The 17,583-nt window shown below is 32.8% G+C and overlaps 1 protein-coding gene across 4 annotated transcripts in view; it reads right to left on the bottom strand.

The window, feature by feature from the left end:
• GRIK2 (glutamate ionotropic receptor kainate type subunit 2) overlaps window positions 1-17,583 on the bottom strand; it is a 655,703-nt gene that overhangs the window by 381,062 nt on the left and 257,058 nt on the right. For all 4 annotated transcript variants that reach the window (XM_084776934.1, XM_084776935.1, XM_084776932.1 and 1 more), the window contains exons 5-7: window positions 12,151-12,332; window positions 7,080-7,133; window positions 2,939-3,112 (exon numbers count right to left, since the gene is read on the bottom strand). In XM_084776934.1, coding sequence (XP_084633060.1) covers window positions 2,939-3,112; window positions 7,080-7,133; window positions 12,151-12,332 — 410 coding nt within the window. The remainder of the gene's footprint in view (window positions 1-2,938; window positions 3,113-7,079; window positions 7,134-12,150; window positions 12,333-17,583) is intronic.

Genomic DNA, 17,583 nt, shown 5'->3' with positions numbered 1-17,583 from the left:
AGAACAAGCTAGACACAGATGAAGGCAGAACAAGCCAAGGAATGAGGAGCCAGAAGATTAGAAAAATTGATAGTGGTAGGTTGATGTCAAGCAGAACAATTCAGTCAGAAGCTGAGGAAAGCCAAATTGAATCAGTCATCCAGGAGAGGACTTTGAGCCAGAACAGCTGAGTTAAACCAGCCAGCCAGAGTTCAGGAGGAGCTAGAAAGAATGAGTTTATTCAGCAGTAAATCTCAAATGCTAAAAACTAGGCCTAGATTAGATAATAAAGAAGATAGAAGCTTCCAGGACTAGGCCTACATTAGCAGATAGAGGCAGTAAGCCTCCAAGATGGTATTTTAATCTGGCAAATAAAAATTATTTTTACAGCTTACCTTTACTCTTCTTGATCAATTAGTAAATCAGGGGAAGACCTGATGGATGTCTACAATTATAGGGATTTGATCATTCTTGAATATATTATCCTTATCTAACAACAGTTTTAAGAGTATTGCAGCACTCTATGGGTTTTCAAATTTCATTTTCAGATTACTATGCAAGGATAGGAAATCATCATCCAGTGAGAAAGCAATGGGATTTTCTCATATGAACTGAATTTGTGATTACAAAAATTCCCCAACATTCTCCCATACCATCCACAACAATACTTATTTTATTGATGGCCTATATGTGGGTATAAGAGAGATTCAGGGGGCAGATAGTAACACATTTTTCATTATTTTATTTATTCAGTTGAACAGATGACCTGGGTGTTTTGATTCATGTATTATGGTTAATTCATAAAACCTTGAATATTGCTTCAGATTCTGACTATGTTGTAGAATTATTTCCAGCGATGGAAACTGCTTTAAGTTTGTTTTTCCATTCTCTTATGCTCCTGTTTCTACAAGAACTACAAACACTGCTTAAAATGCCCATGCATCCTTTGTTTATTTTTATACTCAATCATAATCTAACCTTCCTGGTTTTTATTGCATTAGCCTGTCCAGTTTTATTTCTCCAGAATAGGAACATCAACACCTAAACATTAATGTTAATAGACTTCATGTACAATACCATATATCTCTTGGATAAAAGAGACAAATTGTGCAGGGATGTCCCATTTGTGATTCCTTACACTGTCATAGTCACATAGATGGAGTTAATCCCAGAGGTAAAAATACCAATAAATTATGGCTAATTGATGTTACTAACTTTGGTCTTGTGCCCTGTTGTGTTTGCATTGACACATATGTATTTGGGCTGTACTTCAATCCTCATAGAATGCTTCTGCAGTATCCTGTTCACCTATACAAATTTTTGTTTTTTCCAGAGTGCCTACTTCTATAAAAATAGACAATGGACCAGCCTAAAGTAGTAGAAAGTTTAAAAATTTTTTTAAAGAATAGAATGATAATCATGTTATAGGAAATTTTTCACAGCATTCTATAATCCTCAAGGCCAGAGCATAATTGAAAGAGCATGTAGAACAATAAAACAGTAATTATTTTAAAAATAAGAAATGGGGAGCACCAAGGATCATTCTGCACTTTTTATTTCTCACTTATTCTTAATTTTTAAAAATTGCTTCAAGGTGATATATGTTTAAGAGCTTAAAAAAATTTCTCTACAGAATATTTTGAACTACCTTTAGATAGCTCTGTGTGGTCTAAGCATCTGTCATTGTAGATGGACCCACTGAAATATTATGAATTCCTCTTTGCCTGTTCTGGACTTAGGCCACCAAGGACAACATCAGAAGAAAAGGAGACAGTGGGAGTAACCAGAAAGATAGCAACACTCCAGCTAAAGTGCAAAAGGAAATAACAACTGTATCATCAGATATAAGGTCTGCCCACTAGGACCAAGTTAAGGACCTGTGCTCCAAGAAAGAAGTTACTTTATTAGTGATTTGCGTTTATGCTTGGACCCTGAAACCACAGTAGACTCATTCATCTATCTGAAGAAGGGAGTGCATTTAATTTAAGGGAGTGCCTTGCTGTTTGAATCACTTCCACTTGCATAGGACATTAAACATTTGTATTTCTATCGGAGATAAATATGTACTTACTTTCTACAAAATAATAGAACTACTAATGATATGGGTTTCTTTTCAAGCTATTCTCTAGAATTTTCTGATCAATATAATAATGTAACTATAGTAATGGACATGACTTGGATCCTTGTTCTTGGTGGGAAAGCATATAACACATGTTGCTTTCAGTGTTCTAATATTACTCATTGTGGTTATAATTTGCTAGCTGATAGAACACTCATGCACCAAGTGGCAATTTGATTTATCTATAACATCTCAAATCAAGACCACTCTGGATATTCTGCTATTAAAAAATAGAAAGGGAAGAGATGCCAGAACCTGGTTCAGCAATATAGTCACGTGAGAAGAAGCCTCAATGCTTGTAAGAAAACAACAGCAAGAAACAAGACAAGTATCTTGTGATTTGTTTCTTCAAAACACAGATTTGTTCTTGGAATGTGTTTTTGTGTTCCTACCAGGTTTATCATATAGAATTGAGTTTACTTTCAATTATTCATTGTTGATAGCTATCATCATTCAATTAAATGCTTAACCTATCCTTTATACACCTCTAGGGATATTTTTGCCATCTGTGGCTTGTCCTTGTGATTGTATACAGCTTGAACTCATGAGAACTTGCTCATGAGGCCTCTCTTAACACATAGAGTATAAATTGTTACAGTCACTGAGTAAGTTTAGATATTACAAGAGATTTAATCTGCCTCATTTATCAGCTCTATTCTTTCAGGTCCAACCACCTATAGAGTGGTGACAACATAAAGCTAATCGAATTATTTGTAGCAGTGTCTCTGACATCATCACGTTTCTGTCAAAACATCAAGTTACTGTTTTCACCTAGAAGATTTAATGATTTATATAATCATTAAGAAACACACAAAGTGATTCTTAAATAGTTATTCATACCGTCATAAATCCATCCAGCAAACCTGAGTCTGGTTTTGGTGGTGCCTGCAACCGCTCCATAGACCATTTTTCAATGATGGAGGACACTTGGGTATTCTCTGTATTTAGTATTCTGAACCCTGTCATATTTACACCACTGTATCTGTAGGGCTCCACATCAAGAGCGAAGAGGTCCTGAAAAATAAATTTTCTTGTGTCACCAAAGGCAGAATTTATTAACAAGCTTACAGTCCTGAAATTATCACTTTTTATTTCTTTAGGATATTTACAGCAGTATATCTCATGTGAAGCCAAGTACTATAAGTCAATTGTATCCAAACCACCTGCACTTATGTTTATACAAAGCAAATGTGTTTGCTTCACACATGAACATGTGTATTGATTACATTATAATTTAAACTACACAATAATAGGTCTTTCTGTAACATACATTTAGTATTTCATAGCCTTTTTTTGTTATGGATATCTTGACCTTATATTTTATGTGATGGTATTTTTCTTTTCCCTACTTCTTGTCTCTTTAGTCACATTTTAGTTTTGTTTGGTCTTATCTTCTTTTGCTTTTCTTTTAGTTTTTACTTGGAAAAGCCAATAATGAAATAAGACTGTAATTAATATTCACTATATGAACAAAAAGAAAAATTATTAATATTATGATCTTGTTAGTTATAGGAAATTTGCATTTTCTTTGCTTGATGTGTGCTTTCCCATAGTGAACATTGGTTCCGTTCTCCTCTCAAATCTGTACACCATGAAATCTTGTTCTGCCTGTTAATTTCCCTGGGAGATAGGGGGCCCAAGCTAACAAAGAAGTTGAATGTCATTATAGGGACACATAGCATGTAAGACTTCCATTCACTTTCTAACTATCATGAGTACACTTTCATCTCCTCCTGGACATATTGAGATCCAAGGCACATGACTGTCATTGATCCCATGCATATCTTGCTGACTACTTGCACTGCTGTATCTCCCAGTGGATAGGCATAAAGTCCAGCAGATATCAATTGACATTGTCTTGATTTATGTTCTGTATTGCAGATTAATCTTTAAATTTTTAATATTAAATTCATATGATCTAGCCAAAGCAATGAGATATAGTTCACTGAAGATGCCAATAATTAATGTATGCCAATATGTACTAAGAAAGAAAATAGTTAAAATGATAAGAAAAATTGAAGTTAGAAACAAACAAATCACTTGGTTGTTTTTGGCATGAAGGATAGATCACGTAGTAAACAGAATTTGAGTTGTTATGTCAATTAAACTGCTTTACACAAAATGTGGAGGCTTAGCAAACTGAATATTTTAAGATGAAGGAAACAGAAGAATGTAAAAGCAAGGTTACCCTCTGATCTCTCAACTTCCTCTACTAGAATCGGCCTGAAAAATCATTCCTTTGTTCTACATACATTAAAAATAGGTCATATGAACCTCTTTATTCTCTATCACACACTATCTCACAGGTGGAGCCACACTCCCAGACAGTGAACAGTGAAGAAGGCAGAAACTCACGACTGCTCAAGGTACTTTAAATAAATGACTGCAGAGTCTTTAGCTAACATAAAGGATTAGAGAGCAGAAAGAGAAGAGTGTAAAAATAGAATGAAGGATTGTGAAAATGTTACCTTTACAGCATGACACAGTTGTTGCAAACATGATCTCAGCAACTGCTTTCTTATACTGGGCCTGTATAAGACTTGACCTGTCAACAATCATGAACAGGGAATATTGGACCCTTCTCTTTTGCTGATGCATTGGTTATTGATGGATTCTAAAGAATGAATATTTATTGTTTTTAGTGGTGTACCAAACAATGAGCTCACCAGGCTCTAGTGGGAGTTCCAAACTCACTGACACTCAAATGGTCATAATTAAAATCCATGGGTCACAAAACAAAGCAAAAAGGTGAACATGGAAAAGAGACGTGCATTCAAGAGGACAGAGAAGGAGGTGGTAAGAATAAACAGAATGCACTTTAAATGTTCGTGAAATTTTCAAAGAATAAATGTATTCAATAAAGAAAATTATGGGGAAGAGTCCTTTCTTCTAGAAGACTGCTGTCCAATATTTGAAAGTTCCTAGTATCTAGGAGAATCTGAGTAAACAGATTTTGCTAAATTCCACCTAATTTACAATTGCAGGATGATACTACAACTTTGTCCAATCACATTTACAAACAGCTATCTACTCATCGGCAAACCAGGATACAAAAAGAGAAAGCTCCCTATCCCTGTGACCAACTTAGATGCAATGAATGTATACACCTTTGTTCCTCCTTTTTTGTTATATGGGTCTCTACCATGTACTTTGTAGAATAAAGATCCCCCCCCCTCTCTCTCTCTCTGTCTCTCTCTCTCCCTCCCTCCCTCTTTCCCTCCCTCCCTCCCTCTCTCACTCCTACACACACATCCACCTCTGCCTTTAAAAAATTACTAGAATATTGATAAAACCAAGGACATTCAAAATATGAGTGAAAATAGAAGTGATTCCTTTACTAAAGACTGACTGAAATCAGTTTGATTATAAGATAGAATTCATAAAAGAGAATCAGATCAAAGAAAATGGGAAAGTTGGGATAGAATTAAAGAAGTAGAGAAGTAAACAAGTAGTTTGTGTTATAACTATCCTAAAATAAATTGTTTTACTCTTTTAACTATAAAACTTGATTTTTATCAAATTTTATAATTATGTTGAATCAAGTTGCAAGAGCATTATCTAGAACTATGTGATAAGGGAAGATAACCACTCCATCTTCTCTTTCTTACTACCAAATGTCTTACAAACTGTAATAATCACTAAGAAAGATGTGATATAACAATATAGAAGAGTCAGTCTTGATGTTTGTATGTAACATAATATCTGCTGTGCCAAGAATCCTGCACGGATGAATCATTGTTTTCACAGAAAACTATTGAGAACAACTGGGTTTTAAAAATAACCCCCAAATCAAGGAAAGTAATTTCAACATTTTAAATAAATAGCATGAACACTGACTGAACTGCTCAACAATGAAATAGAAAAAAAATACTGTTATAGAAACTGAGAAAAAAAAACTAGTAAACTTTTAGGATAATCTAAGAATAATACTTAAATATTCGGATGAAATCAAAGATTAATTAATTTGGGCAATAACAAATCAAAATTGAAAAGTTTTGGATTTATATTAATGCCAAATATTTAGAATTGGACTATAGTAACTGTAAAAATTATACACATGCATTTAGTTTTTATTGAAGCAGAGGTGATAAATGATCATTAAATATATGACAATCTAAAAGGAAAACAGGATGGAGGTTGAAAATTGAAAATGGGAAAGGATTTGTGAAAAAGATGGAAATCTACTTCACAGGAGGCATCAGACCTGTTAACTGTATGAATAAGAAAAATAAGATAAAGATACCCATGTAACACACACATATAATGAGACACAGGTAGCATTGCAAATTCACAGCCGTCCATGGCTACATCTCAATAAAATAAAAGGAAAAAGGAGAAGAAAAGGGGAGGAAGAAAGTGGGAGGGAGGGAAGGAACAGAAGGGAAGTTAGGTAAGCACCATTCACAAAAAAAGTAAAGACAGATTTTTGAGTATAATAAAGAAAATGTCATGGGTATTTGAAAAAAAATAAAGGTAGCAGGCAGTTTTCTAATTGCAAATTAAAGCATGTTGAATGAAAAAGCTGAACTAAACATAAATAATTTAATCAACTGAAAGGACAATTTGAAAACTTGAGTTTTAAAATCACTAACACAAAACCAGCCAATAAACAACAACAATCAACAAAAAGGAGCAGAGATAATAGTATAAGACATTACTGTTGACCAATACATTGTTTTTGTTTGTTTGTTTGTTTTTAGCAAGCTAATTTTCAAATCCATTATGTCCTAAAAGATTCTGAGGTCAGATAGATTAGAGATATATTTCCAGTTGTTATTTGAGATACCAACTTCCTCCCAAGAGTTATTAGTTCTGTTTCATGAGTCCTTCCAAGTTGTATCAAAATAATATAAAGCACAAAGTAAAAATGTGTTATTATTCCTTATATTACTTCTCACCCAAAACTGAATTTTCCACCCATTTTAAGAGCTGTAATAATAAAATCTACAACATTATCTTTATGTTTTAATAAGTTACTTACCAGAGTGGTAAATATATAATGATAGTATTCTGTCATCATTCCCATTGCTAATGCCTAAGATGTAAAGAATTCAAAGAAAATAATAAATTAATGTTGAAAGTATGAAATGTAATATATCAGTATGACATATAATGATAAAATAGTACAATATAGATGAATAATTAACCTCAATTTCTCATGGTACATAAAATTGGATTACATTGAGTTTTTCCCAGTAATAAGAAAAAATTGGCTGTTATTAAATAAATTTTGAACTAATTCTCCTGAGAGTAAAGCTATTCTTTGAGTGTTTGCAAGTAAAAGGCTTATAACGTTATATTCTGATGGCATTAAAATAGAAATTAGCACATATTTGCTCCTTATATTTCTTATATATTCACTATAAATTTCCTAGCGAGAAACATTCATTTTATTGGCTTTGTTAAACAGTAAGAAGAAAGAGCTGCAACGAATAGTATAAAATAGTACTTTTCCCCCAGCACCTTAAACATGAATATAACATTAATTATTGAAATATAAGTCATAACTTTAAAAAATAGATAATTAGAAGAATATTTTTTGCTTTATTTGAAGATTAGATGAAAGCTACTGTTTTGTTTTTCTTTTCTGCAGTTCTTAACAATTTTTGGCTGTCAGTGATCTTAAAATAAGTTCTTTTTGTGTTTAAACATACAGTGATCAGATATATATCTGTAATTTTCACCTTTGCATAAGTAAGAGAAATGAATAAAAACTGACAATGAGCACAGAAAATCCGTGAAATTTTTTAACTGAAGGAAGAGCTCCAAGTTGAAATTAAGTATTCTCATCTAATAATTTCCCCAAACTACTAACTATGCAAAAATCATTTACTAATTTTCTCAAATAAAACTTGTGTGCAATGAAGAGGAAAGTGTAATAGACTTAGGTAAACATTCACTACTTAAGTAGAACCAAATTTGTAATTTATAAAAAGAGCCATTCAGTGAACAGAAAATAGCCACTTCAAAAAACAGTACACATATAATAATTAATTATTGCTTGGCAAAATAAAACAATTAAATGCAGGATATAATTCAGGAAAAATGCTGATTTCAGTTTTTTTCAATTAATAGCAATTCTATAACTATATAACCTCTGGTCAAGTTATCTTAAGCAAAATGCAAGCATTTTTCCTTATTATACATTTATATTATCTTTTACAGTAGAGAATGTTTGTTGCCAACAAAATGTGCAGAGCCTTCTCTTCTCCACAATCAATTGAGGACAGCTCAATATTGTCTTGTTTCTCAAAACATTAGCTCAAAATGTGAAGAAATGAATAAATAAATAATAAGTTGTACAAATAAAACTAATATTAACATCCTAGAGTATATCAGAAGTTACATTAACATACTGAATATTGAAATTTGTATAAAAACTTTCTAAGCAGGATCAACATTTATATGCACTGACAGGAATCTGGAGCGTAATAAAGATGGGTAAATTCCCTGACAGTGTAAAGATGAATATGTCTCTAGTTGTTGGAGTCTAGACCTGACTAAAGACAAGCTGGAGACACTGGATCAATGACCACCTGGGAAACACATGTGAGAACTATGTTTAAATGCAAAGATATTTATAATACAACAGGTATGATTTTATGTTTAACCTATAAGGGGAATGAGAATTATATCTCTGACATGGAAAATATGATCAATGCTGGCAAAAGGAAATTTGTCTTTACAAGAAAAGGTCAGTTGTGGCCCCATTCTCCATCAGAGATTAAAAAAGAAAAAACAGAAAACAGTAGCCTGGCTCATTCCAAATCCAGCTGATATCCCAGACACAGGCTGGGATATTGGGGTCTCTATTAACCATGTGCCACAGCTCCATTCTAACTGCCATTAACTAATTGTATTAAGTTTGAAATTCTTTCTACATATTGACACATGTCATTTTATATTAACATATTTTATATGTTCTCCAAGATACTGACCATTTTATAAGAATATCTGATTCTAAAAATATACTCCCTTTTCCTTGATAATTTGTGCCTCTTGGCATTTCAGGCCAGCATATGAAACTGTGCTGGGGTGCTAGGGGTGGGAGCAGAGCACATTAGAAGGCTAAGGTGGGCTTCTTTGTGACATGAGTGTGCTATTCAGCCATCAATTTCTTCTTTATTACCTTAAAAAGAAGTTTGTAATAATAATTAGGGTGGTTTATGGCTGTATTTGACATTTTTCCAAATTTTGATTTTGAAACCAAGAATCAACTACAAACTATATGATCTAAAAATAAGCTAAAATATAAGTACTTATCTGGTAAGCTCACAAAGCCAAACAAGAAAATTGTTATCTCAAAAGATTATTTTAATTGCCACTAAATCCTTATCTTCTTTTAACTACACATCAATGTGTCTTCCTACCCCTTAAATCACATATATCTTTATCTTCTTATGTACAAATATTATTTTAGAAACCTCAAGAATACGTTGTGGCATACAACATAATTTACAAAGATTAAATATTAAGTTCTTTAAAATAAAACGTAGGTATATGTAGTATTAAGTTGGTTATTTTGTAATCTAGGCATATAATTTATTCTTCCAGTGAGATTCGGCAATAATATTGCTCAAAATTAACAAAAGTGAAGGAGGAATGATATGGATATATTAATATTAAATTTAATTTTATAACTTGCTGTTGTGGGTGTATTTGCATCAGCTTTTATGTTTTTTTTTCCAAGATGAAGGTTTTGGCTTCACATTCCCTGATCTGAACTTTGAAGTCCTTGATTATGGTGCTCCTGTGTGATAGAATGTCTTCATTTGGTTTTTCTTCAGAGCAGAGAATCTTGGCTTTGCCCTAGGGAATTCTCTGTAAGAAATCTGAATAGAGGTGGAATTATCTGCTGCTAAGGCATAGCCATTGATTAATGCACTGAACTTGCCTTGGAGGAAACTTAGTTGGATCCAAGTTCCACTCACTTTTAAAAGCTTTCAGGGAAATGAATAAATAAATAAATAAATAAATAAATAAATAAATAAATAAATAATAAAAAGAAAGAAAGAAAAAAAATCTGCTTCAAATGTTATGTTGCTCAGAGTTTCGTAAAAATGCAGTTAGTTTGAATAAGCTTTTTAAAAATTTGAGAATAAAAGCAACGTTAAACTAAGGCTATCGTTTTCTGGTTATCCTAATGTTTGTTCTTAGAAGAAGCACTTTTTGAAAGCTCTCCAACTTTTCTGTTCAGCTCTGAATGGTATATTTTTGGTAGTCCTACATCAGCCAATGTTGAAGAACCTCAGAAACACACACATACACACACACACACACACACACACACACACAGAGTTGGGGATAACCACAACATGAGCAATTATTTTAAAGGATCACAGCAATAGAAAGGCTGAGAGCCACTTCTTTAGAATCATATTCATTCATTGAGGAAGTAAAGGCAGGAACTGGAACCAGGAATTGAAGGAAAGACCATGAGGGAATGGTGCTTACTATGGTCTCTGACCTATTCCCATCTAGTTTTCTTATACAACCCAGGACCCCTCCCCAGGAATAGCACCACCCAGAAGTGGCTGAGCTCTGCACCCATCAATCCGAAAACAAAAAATGCCACACAGGACAAGCTTATGGAGGCAACTCCCTGAATATATTTAAATACTATTTTGGATTTGTTTTTGTTTTCAAACAAAGCAGTATTTACACAAAGAAATATAATATAATGGATTCACCTAATAGAAGGCAAATGCACACTCAATTATTAAAGATTTTCTCATGCTCCAAACACAAAGATAAGCCAGGTAGATATTAAAAGAAAATCCTGATCTATTGCTTGCTTGTTGGAAGCCCATAGAACAGGTGCAAACTTGTTGTCTGTCTCAGGGGCAAGGTAAAACCTCTTTTCCAAATGTGATCAAGAGTTGTTTTTAAAAATTTTGCAAAGTATTCAATTAAGCTTTTAGTGTTTATTCCATCATTACATTCATACTGAAACAAATCGAAAATCCAAACCAAGCATAATTCCTCATATACTTCATCATCAAGATACAAAGCTAGCACTATATCCAAATCAATGAAATATTTCACTGTATTAAAACCAAAATTCTTAGTGGAATGTTGGACAAACAACCATATTAGCAGGCATTTGTTTCTGGTACTTATATTTAATTGAATATAATTTGTCATCTGTATCTTCTTAAATATCCTCTACAAATGTTTTATCCTGTGCTCAAAGGCTTTAAACACAATCTACTAATTTACCCAAACCACTATAATGTCAGCCCAATATTTTGTAATATTAAAGGACAAAGACATACAGATTTTAGTTCCAATCTACATTTTATGATTCAATATGTGCATGGCATTCTGTATTTATTCTCCACCCCAGATCCTCATTTATAAGAGACACCACTAAATAAATCCTACTCTCTAGATTGCAATTAGGATTATAAAATGTTATCAAAATGTTATTTTCCTTACAAATCGATAGATTTTGATATTTCATTTTCAGTAGGCGTGGCTCTATTACAGAATGCATACTGAGAACATGGCTGAATGGGCTGCTGATTTCTCTGCAACTTTATTGCTAGTACATGCTATTCAAGTCACTCAGTCTCTCTGAGATTAGACTGAGATAGCCCAGTTTCCTTTATTTGTGGAGATGGCCAAAACACACACACACACACACACACACACACACACACACACACACACACACACATACACAAACACACACATGAAAGGCATTAATTACATAATAAATACAGCCTGAATCTGTTCATATTAGCTGTTTTATCCCACTGACTAAATATGTTATTAATGGACTCTTTTTTCCTCATTCCAAAAAAGAGAAATATTTACTGTATTAATCAACAGATAAGGAAATTAGCCTCAAAGTTTCAATGTTTTGAAGACCTTCAATATTTACATTTCTGAAAACAAATTAGCTGAAAGCAATTGTGACCTTTTCTATGGTAAAATTAAATCAACATGCTTTCTCTGACTTTTTAATTATGTACACTAAATTTTTGCCATTAATATATAATGTAAAAAATGTATAAGGATACTAAGAATTTAAATAACTTAAAATTTACCTGCTTTAAAATTCCTGCTGCCATTTCATGGCTGCAGTCAAAGATCACATGAAATTCTTTGCCCCTTTTCATTTCCTTCAGTAAAGGCTTTGCATCTTTTGTATCAGCTGGCAGTTGACGGATTTTAAGTCGAAGGTTGTACCTTGATGGAGCTTTGATGAGCTCTTGCAAGCGAATGAGACCTTTAATTAAAAAGAAAAAAAAAAGAGTAGAAGCAAGTCAGAGTAGCTCATGGAATAACAAAATGTAAGTATGATGTGTGATTTTCTTGGTCATATGTGTGATTTTCTTTGGTATAGTTAGTGGCTGGCAGTAGCTTTGAAATTCCTCCCTTTTTTTTTCTAATTTTTAAAACAGTGTTTTCTTATGTCTTATAATATGACCTAAAATGTACTATGTTGTACAAGCTGGCTTTGAATTCCCAGTGATCCTGCTTCAGCTTCCTGGGTTGGTATAATGTTGTGATGTAAGCATAGCAGTACATAGGACTTCCAATATGAAAGAAGGCATCCTATTCCTAGACAAATATGATTCAACCATAGCTCAAAATATATCAAATTGCTAATCTATTTTAGTAGAGCATGAATTAGTTTAAAATAACAGATCGTCATTTGTTGATATAATCTCCAAATACTGAAACACATTCATTATTTGACACAGAACTCTGCTCCTCAAAGGCAGGGAGGATGGGGAGGACATATGTAAAATGTGTGATTGAATTTACTTGAGGTGTGGAAGAAGTCAAGAAAACCCCTGTCTCCTTTTTGTTCTTACATCTGTAAAAAAAACACCTGTATATTTCTTTTATTGTGTTACTACTTCCTACAGGGGCTAATTTCATGAAGATTAGTACCAGAGGAGGAAAAGAAAAGATCTGTAAGTAACCCTTGTGCCCCCTTTCTCTCTCCTTTCTCTATGTATATGTGCATGTTATGTAACTATTTCTGGTAACATGGATGGAGACAAACTCCACAAGTAAAATCCACTGTAGACTCAAAGAACCTTACAGATCATGGGAATAAAACCACAATTTACTATTTAAACAAAGATAGCTTTTTTAGAAATGTTCTTATTTTGTCATCAAGTACCATCATATAATAATATTGTAAATGATGCTGGAGATCCAATTACTAAAATTACAAGGTGATAATAAGGAAATTTTTCTAAGAATTGACTCTACGTTTTTTTATCTAAATGTCTACCTTCTACATAATATTACATAAATGCAAACAAATTAAATACTAAATTTTCTGAATAACATAAGAAAGTTACTCACCCTATTTATTTCACAAGATTTTGTCAATAACATAAAGTCTACCTTAGCTTGAGTGTTGGGTCTGGATCTGGGTTCGACACTCTAGCATCTGTGTAGTTTTGTGCAAAGTTCTGAGTTTTCTATAATAGGATAACACTACCTATGGATCAACACACAAAACATAAAAGAAACTTGCCTAAACTGGCCTACAATAAGTGATAATTTATCGCTGTTGATATACTGGACAACATGGGGAAAATATCATATTTTTAAATGAAATCTTGCAAAAAATTTTTGATATTCGTTTAGACAAAATATAATCTCAAAATTTTAAAGAACAGTTTAGGAGGTTAATGTATTAATAAAGGGCTATGAAGTTAAAGATTCACTTAACAATTCAGATTGGAAAAGATCAACTGATTTAGATATAGACATTATCAGAAGAATAGTGTTTGCAGATCTCATCCTAAATACAAAGCCTGCCAAATATTTTCAAGTCTTTAAAGAGCTCATGTGGATACTTCATTGAGCTATCAGGTGCAATAAATGTTTACTTATTCTCTTCACACATATACATCTCTGCTGACATTAATGGAACAGATTTCATTTTCCCAGTCCTTGGGGAATGGTATTGAATTGTGAAAAAAAAATCACTGATGCTAGGAGGAGCTGCCATCTCATACATGAGAATTTGAGTGAAATGTCTCCAATTATTCCTTTTACGTGTATTTTGTGCATCAATTCTGTGTGGAAGACACTGTTTAACAGACAAATATAATCATTGAAATAATATAATATTTAGGTGTATTTGATAGAGGTGATGAAAGTATTACTATACAAATGTATTTTTCATTTGCTTTTCACATTTAAATAGTCAAATAAAAATACCTCAGTATTTCAACAGGAAGGAAGGAATCTAGAGATAGGTTAATAGTCAAGTGGAATCATTGCTTTACAGTATTGCCTTCCTTTGCCTTCTACATTGGATGGCTGGAGTCCTCTTGTGGATTCTAAGCCTTCAAGATCTCTACCACAAGATAGAATTTCTCAGTTTCTCATATATCTGCATAGTTTCCTTGCCTTCTTTTTTCCTAGTGTTTTAAAAGGAATCCTTTTCTGAATTCTAGTATTTATATCATCTTAGATAAAAGAGAGGGTTAGCAAAGTAGTTTCTAATCCATTTAAGATACCGAGAGAATGAATATTTTCCTACTTACTATGTGTGAAATATTTGATAGCATTCCACTCCTACTTGATGGAATGTATTTTTTATTTCATTGTATCTTTTTATTTTCATAGTTACATCATTTCTCCTTCTCTTTTTCTTACTTCAAACCCTCCCATACACCCTCCTGCATTGCTGTCTTTCAAATTCATAGACTCTTTTTAATTAATTGTTGTTACATATATGTATAAGGACACATATATGTTCACACATTATATTCCAAAATACATAATTACAGCCTAAATATAAGCTAAAGATGACCAATAAGAGTAGGCCTGCTAACTGTTGACAACTAGTGAATGTTGTGAATGGAAAAAAGTCTTCCCCAGAGAAGAGCACACCAATTATCTTATTTATTTATTTATTATCTTATTTATGTTTATTATATATATATATATGCATTGTACATGTAACTTATGTTACATAAGGGTAATTTATATAAGTACATATTGTACAATAAACTGTTGAAACTCCTACCAGGTCACTACCTTCAACGTAAGAAAGAAATGTTCTCCAAAGAAAAGTTAGGTTAAACTTAAACAAAATCTCGGAGAAAAAAAATTTCAAAGCAGTTAACATGGCTTACAAACAGTCCTATTCTATATTCACTTGGTGATAATGGGAAAAGAAACAAAATAACACATCTATAACATCTATTAAATTTAATAAAGGGCACAACTCTTTTGCTTAAAATGTGCTTCATTCAAATACATTGCAAACAACATTTCAGAAATATTGTTTACTTAACAAATCTGGCAACTAATCATTTAAAGACAGGATAGAATTGTAACTATGTAAAACAGAATTTTAATTAAATACTCCCTTTCCCTTAATGTAATTAGTTTATACAATGGTAATAAAACAAAACATTGCACAGATGGGTTTCTAAAATCCTAACAAAAAGAGCTCACTGCAATTACCTCTTTATTTGGTAGACAAGGAACATCCTGTTACCTATGAGTCTATCACTATGTGTATTCTGTTCTTGATTTTAAACTTTTTATAATCTCTTTATCCCAGGATATCCCAGAAAATCAAAATTTGCTTTATCATTTAGATACAGAAGTCTGCATTGCTCTTTTCAGACAGCAATCTATTTAACTTTTAAGGAGAATCTACAAGGAGTCATTTATACACACTCTAGTTGACACCCTCCTCTACAGAGATCAATCAGACACCTTGCCCCAGGAAAGGTGTCCCAAGTTTCCTCCTACAACCAGGTATCCATTTCAGCAGCCAAAAGAACTAGAGTTTTGTAACCTGGCTGAATACCCAGACCTATTTATCATTTTGGTTAATATGGTCTTTGTGAATGCTAAGTAAGACTCGCACCAAACACATTTTAATATTGGCAATGTGAACTATAACTACACTGGATTCAGTGTTTCATCATCAACCCTTTGTTTAAACTAAGAAAAAAAATAATACTCGAGGAGCCAAAGAATATTATTTTGATGAGTTATTTTTACTGGAAAGTTTTAGGCTTCATAGGTGTTTCAAAACAAACTTTAATGTAGGTACATATGTTAATATGTTAAATACATTTGAGTATATTTGTATGTATATTGAATGAATATATATATTTATTTATCAATAAACCATTCTCTCCTTTGAGGTAAAGTGTATATGTTCAATGCATACAACACAGAAAATAACTAACTACTACACTTTATATAAGTTTCTAACTTCCAAATGTTGACGTCCTGACAGACTGTTTCACCAAACCATAGGCCTCTAATTCTACTTTTATTATTGGCATCTATGGTTTTACTATTGGCTCCTGTGATGTAATATCTAATACTGCAAAATGTCCTGCTTTGGAAGACTATTTTTCTAAAGTTTATGCCTTGGGCCAATATGGGATAATATAATTATGTATTGAGGGTTGGGAGCTTTGAGTCATTATATATTAGCTCAGGCCCTGACAGTAGCTGTAGATCATGTCAGTGAAGTGTGTTTTCATTCATGTCTATAAAGTCAAGGCCCAATAAAAAGTATTTGGTGTTTATGTAAAAGCTCATGTTAGCATCCCTAGTTGGCTATAGTATATGAATACTTCCATAGATACTTTCACAGAAACGTGAGCATTATCCACACCCTATGAGAGGAAACTGGTATCTTGGAGTTTTGTTTTTCTTTATATTTGGCCACAGATGTATCTTCTATGTGCTAATTTTAATCTATATGTTTTAGCTGTTATGATGTATATCAGTGAGTTTAAGGGCTTTCAGTAAAATCTGTGAGTCATACCAAACTTAAAGATGATCTTCCCCATACTTTGAATTAAAGTTCTGACATGAATTAGATAATCACTTGGGGCCTTAAACTTTGTATCTGTTGCAAAAGAGAGGATTAGGGAAGAGGATGTTGAACTCCAGAACAATGCTATATCTTACTCTAATGTCTAGTAGACACTATAAATATAAAACGATACTGCCATGTTCACAGTCTGCTTCTTTCTCATTTGTGTCCATCTAGGATAATAAAAAATATAAGTTTTACATCTATATGTAAAAACAATGGTGTCTTCTGATGTCTCTATTTCTGACACTTGCCATATTTGCTTTTCATTAAATCCTTTCACAGTTATTTAAGGTGTTACCAGAAAATGACTGATTCTGATATTCTTGAGAAACACATTATATCTCACCTGGGTTATTTATAATGTAAGTTTCTTAAATAAGCCTTATATCTATGCTCATATAAAATAGCCTGTGGGATTCAGACATATTTTTGGAGCAAGAAGGTAGAAATGTGGAAGGAATACACATGGTTTTGGTGCAAAGGTGGATACTATGAGATTAACTAGATGGAGACACATTGAGTCTCCAAAACTTATGAAGTTTTAGATTTGATTCAATACACAAAAAAACTCCAGTGCAAGGTGCAGTATGATATGACAGTGTTTTGTGGTTCTCTAGGTCTTTGAAATGAATCAGTGTGGGTCCAGGCA

This window comes from Acomys minous (genome assembly GCF_964271855.1).
Source record: "Acomys minous genome assembly, chromosome: 3".
NCBI classification, from domain to species: Eukaryota; Metazoa; Chordata; class Mammalia; order Rodentia; family Muridae; genus Acomys; species Acomys minous.
This window is presented reverse-complemented; position numbering and strand designations above follow the sequence as displayed.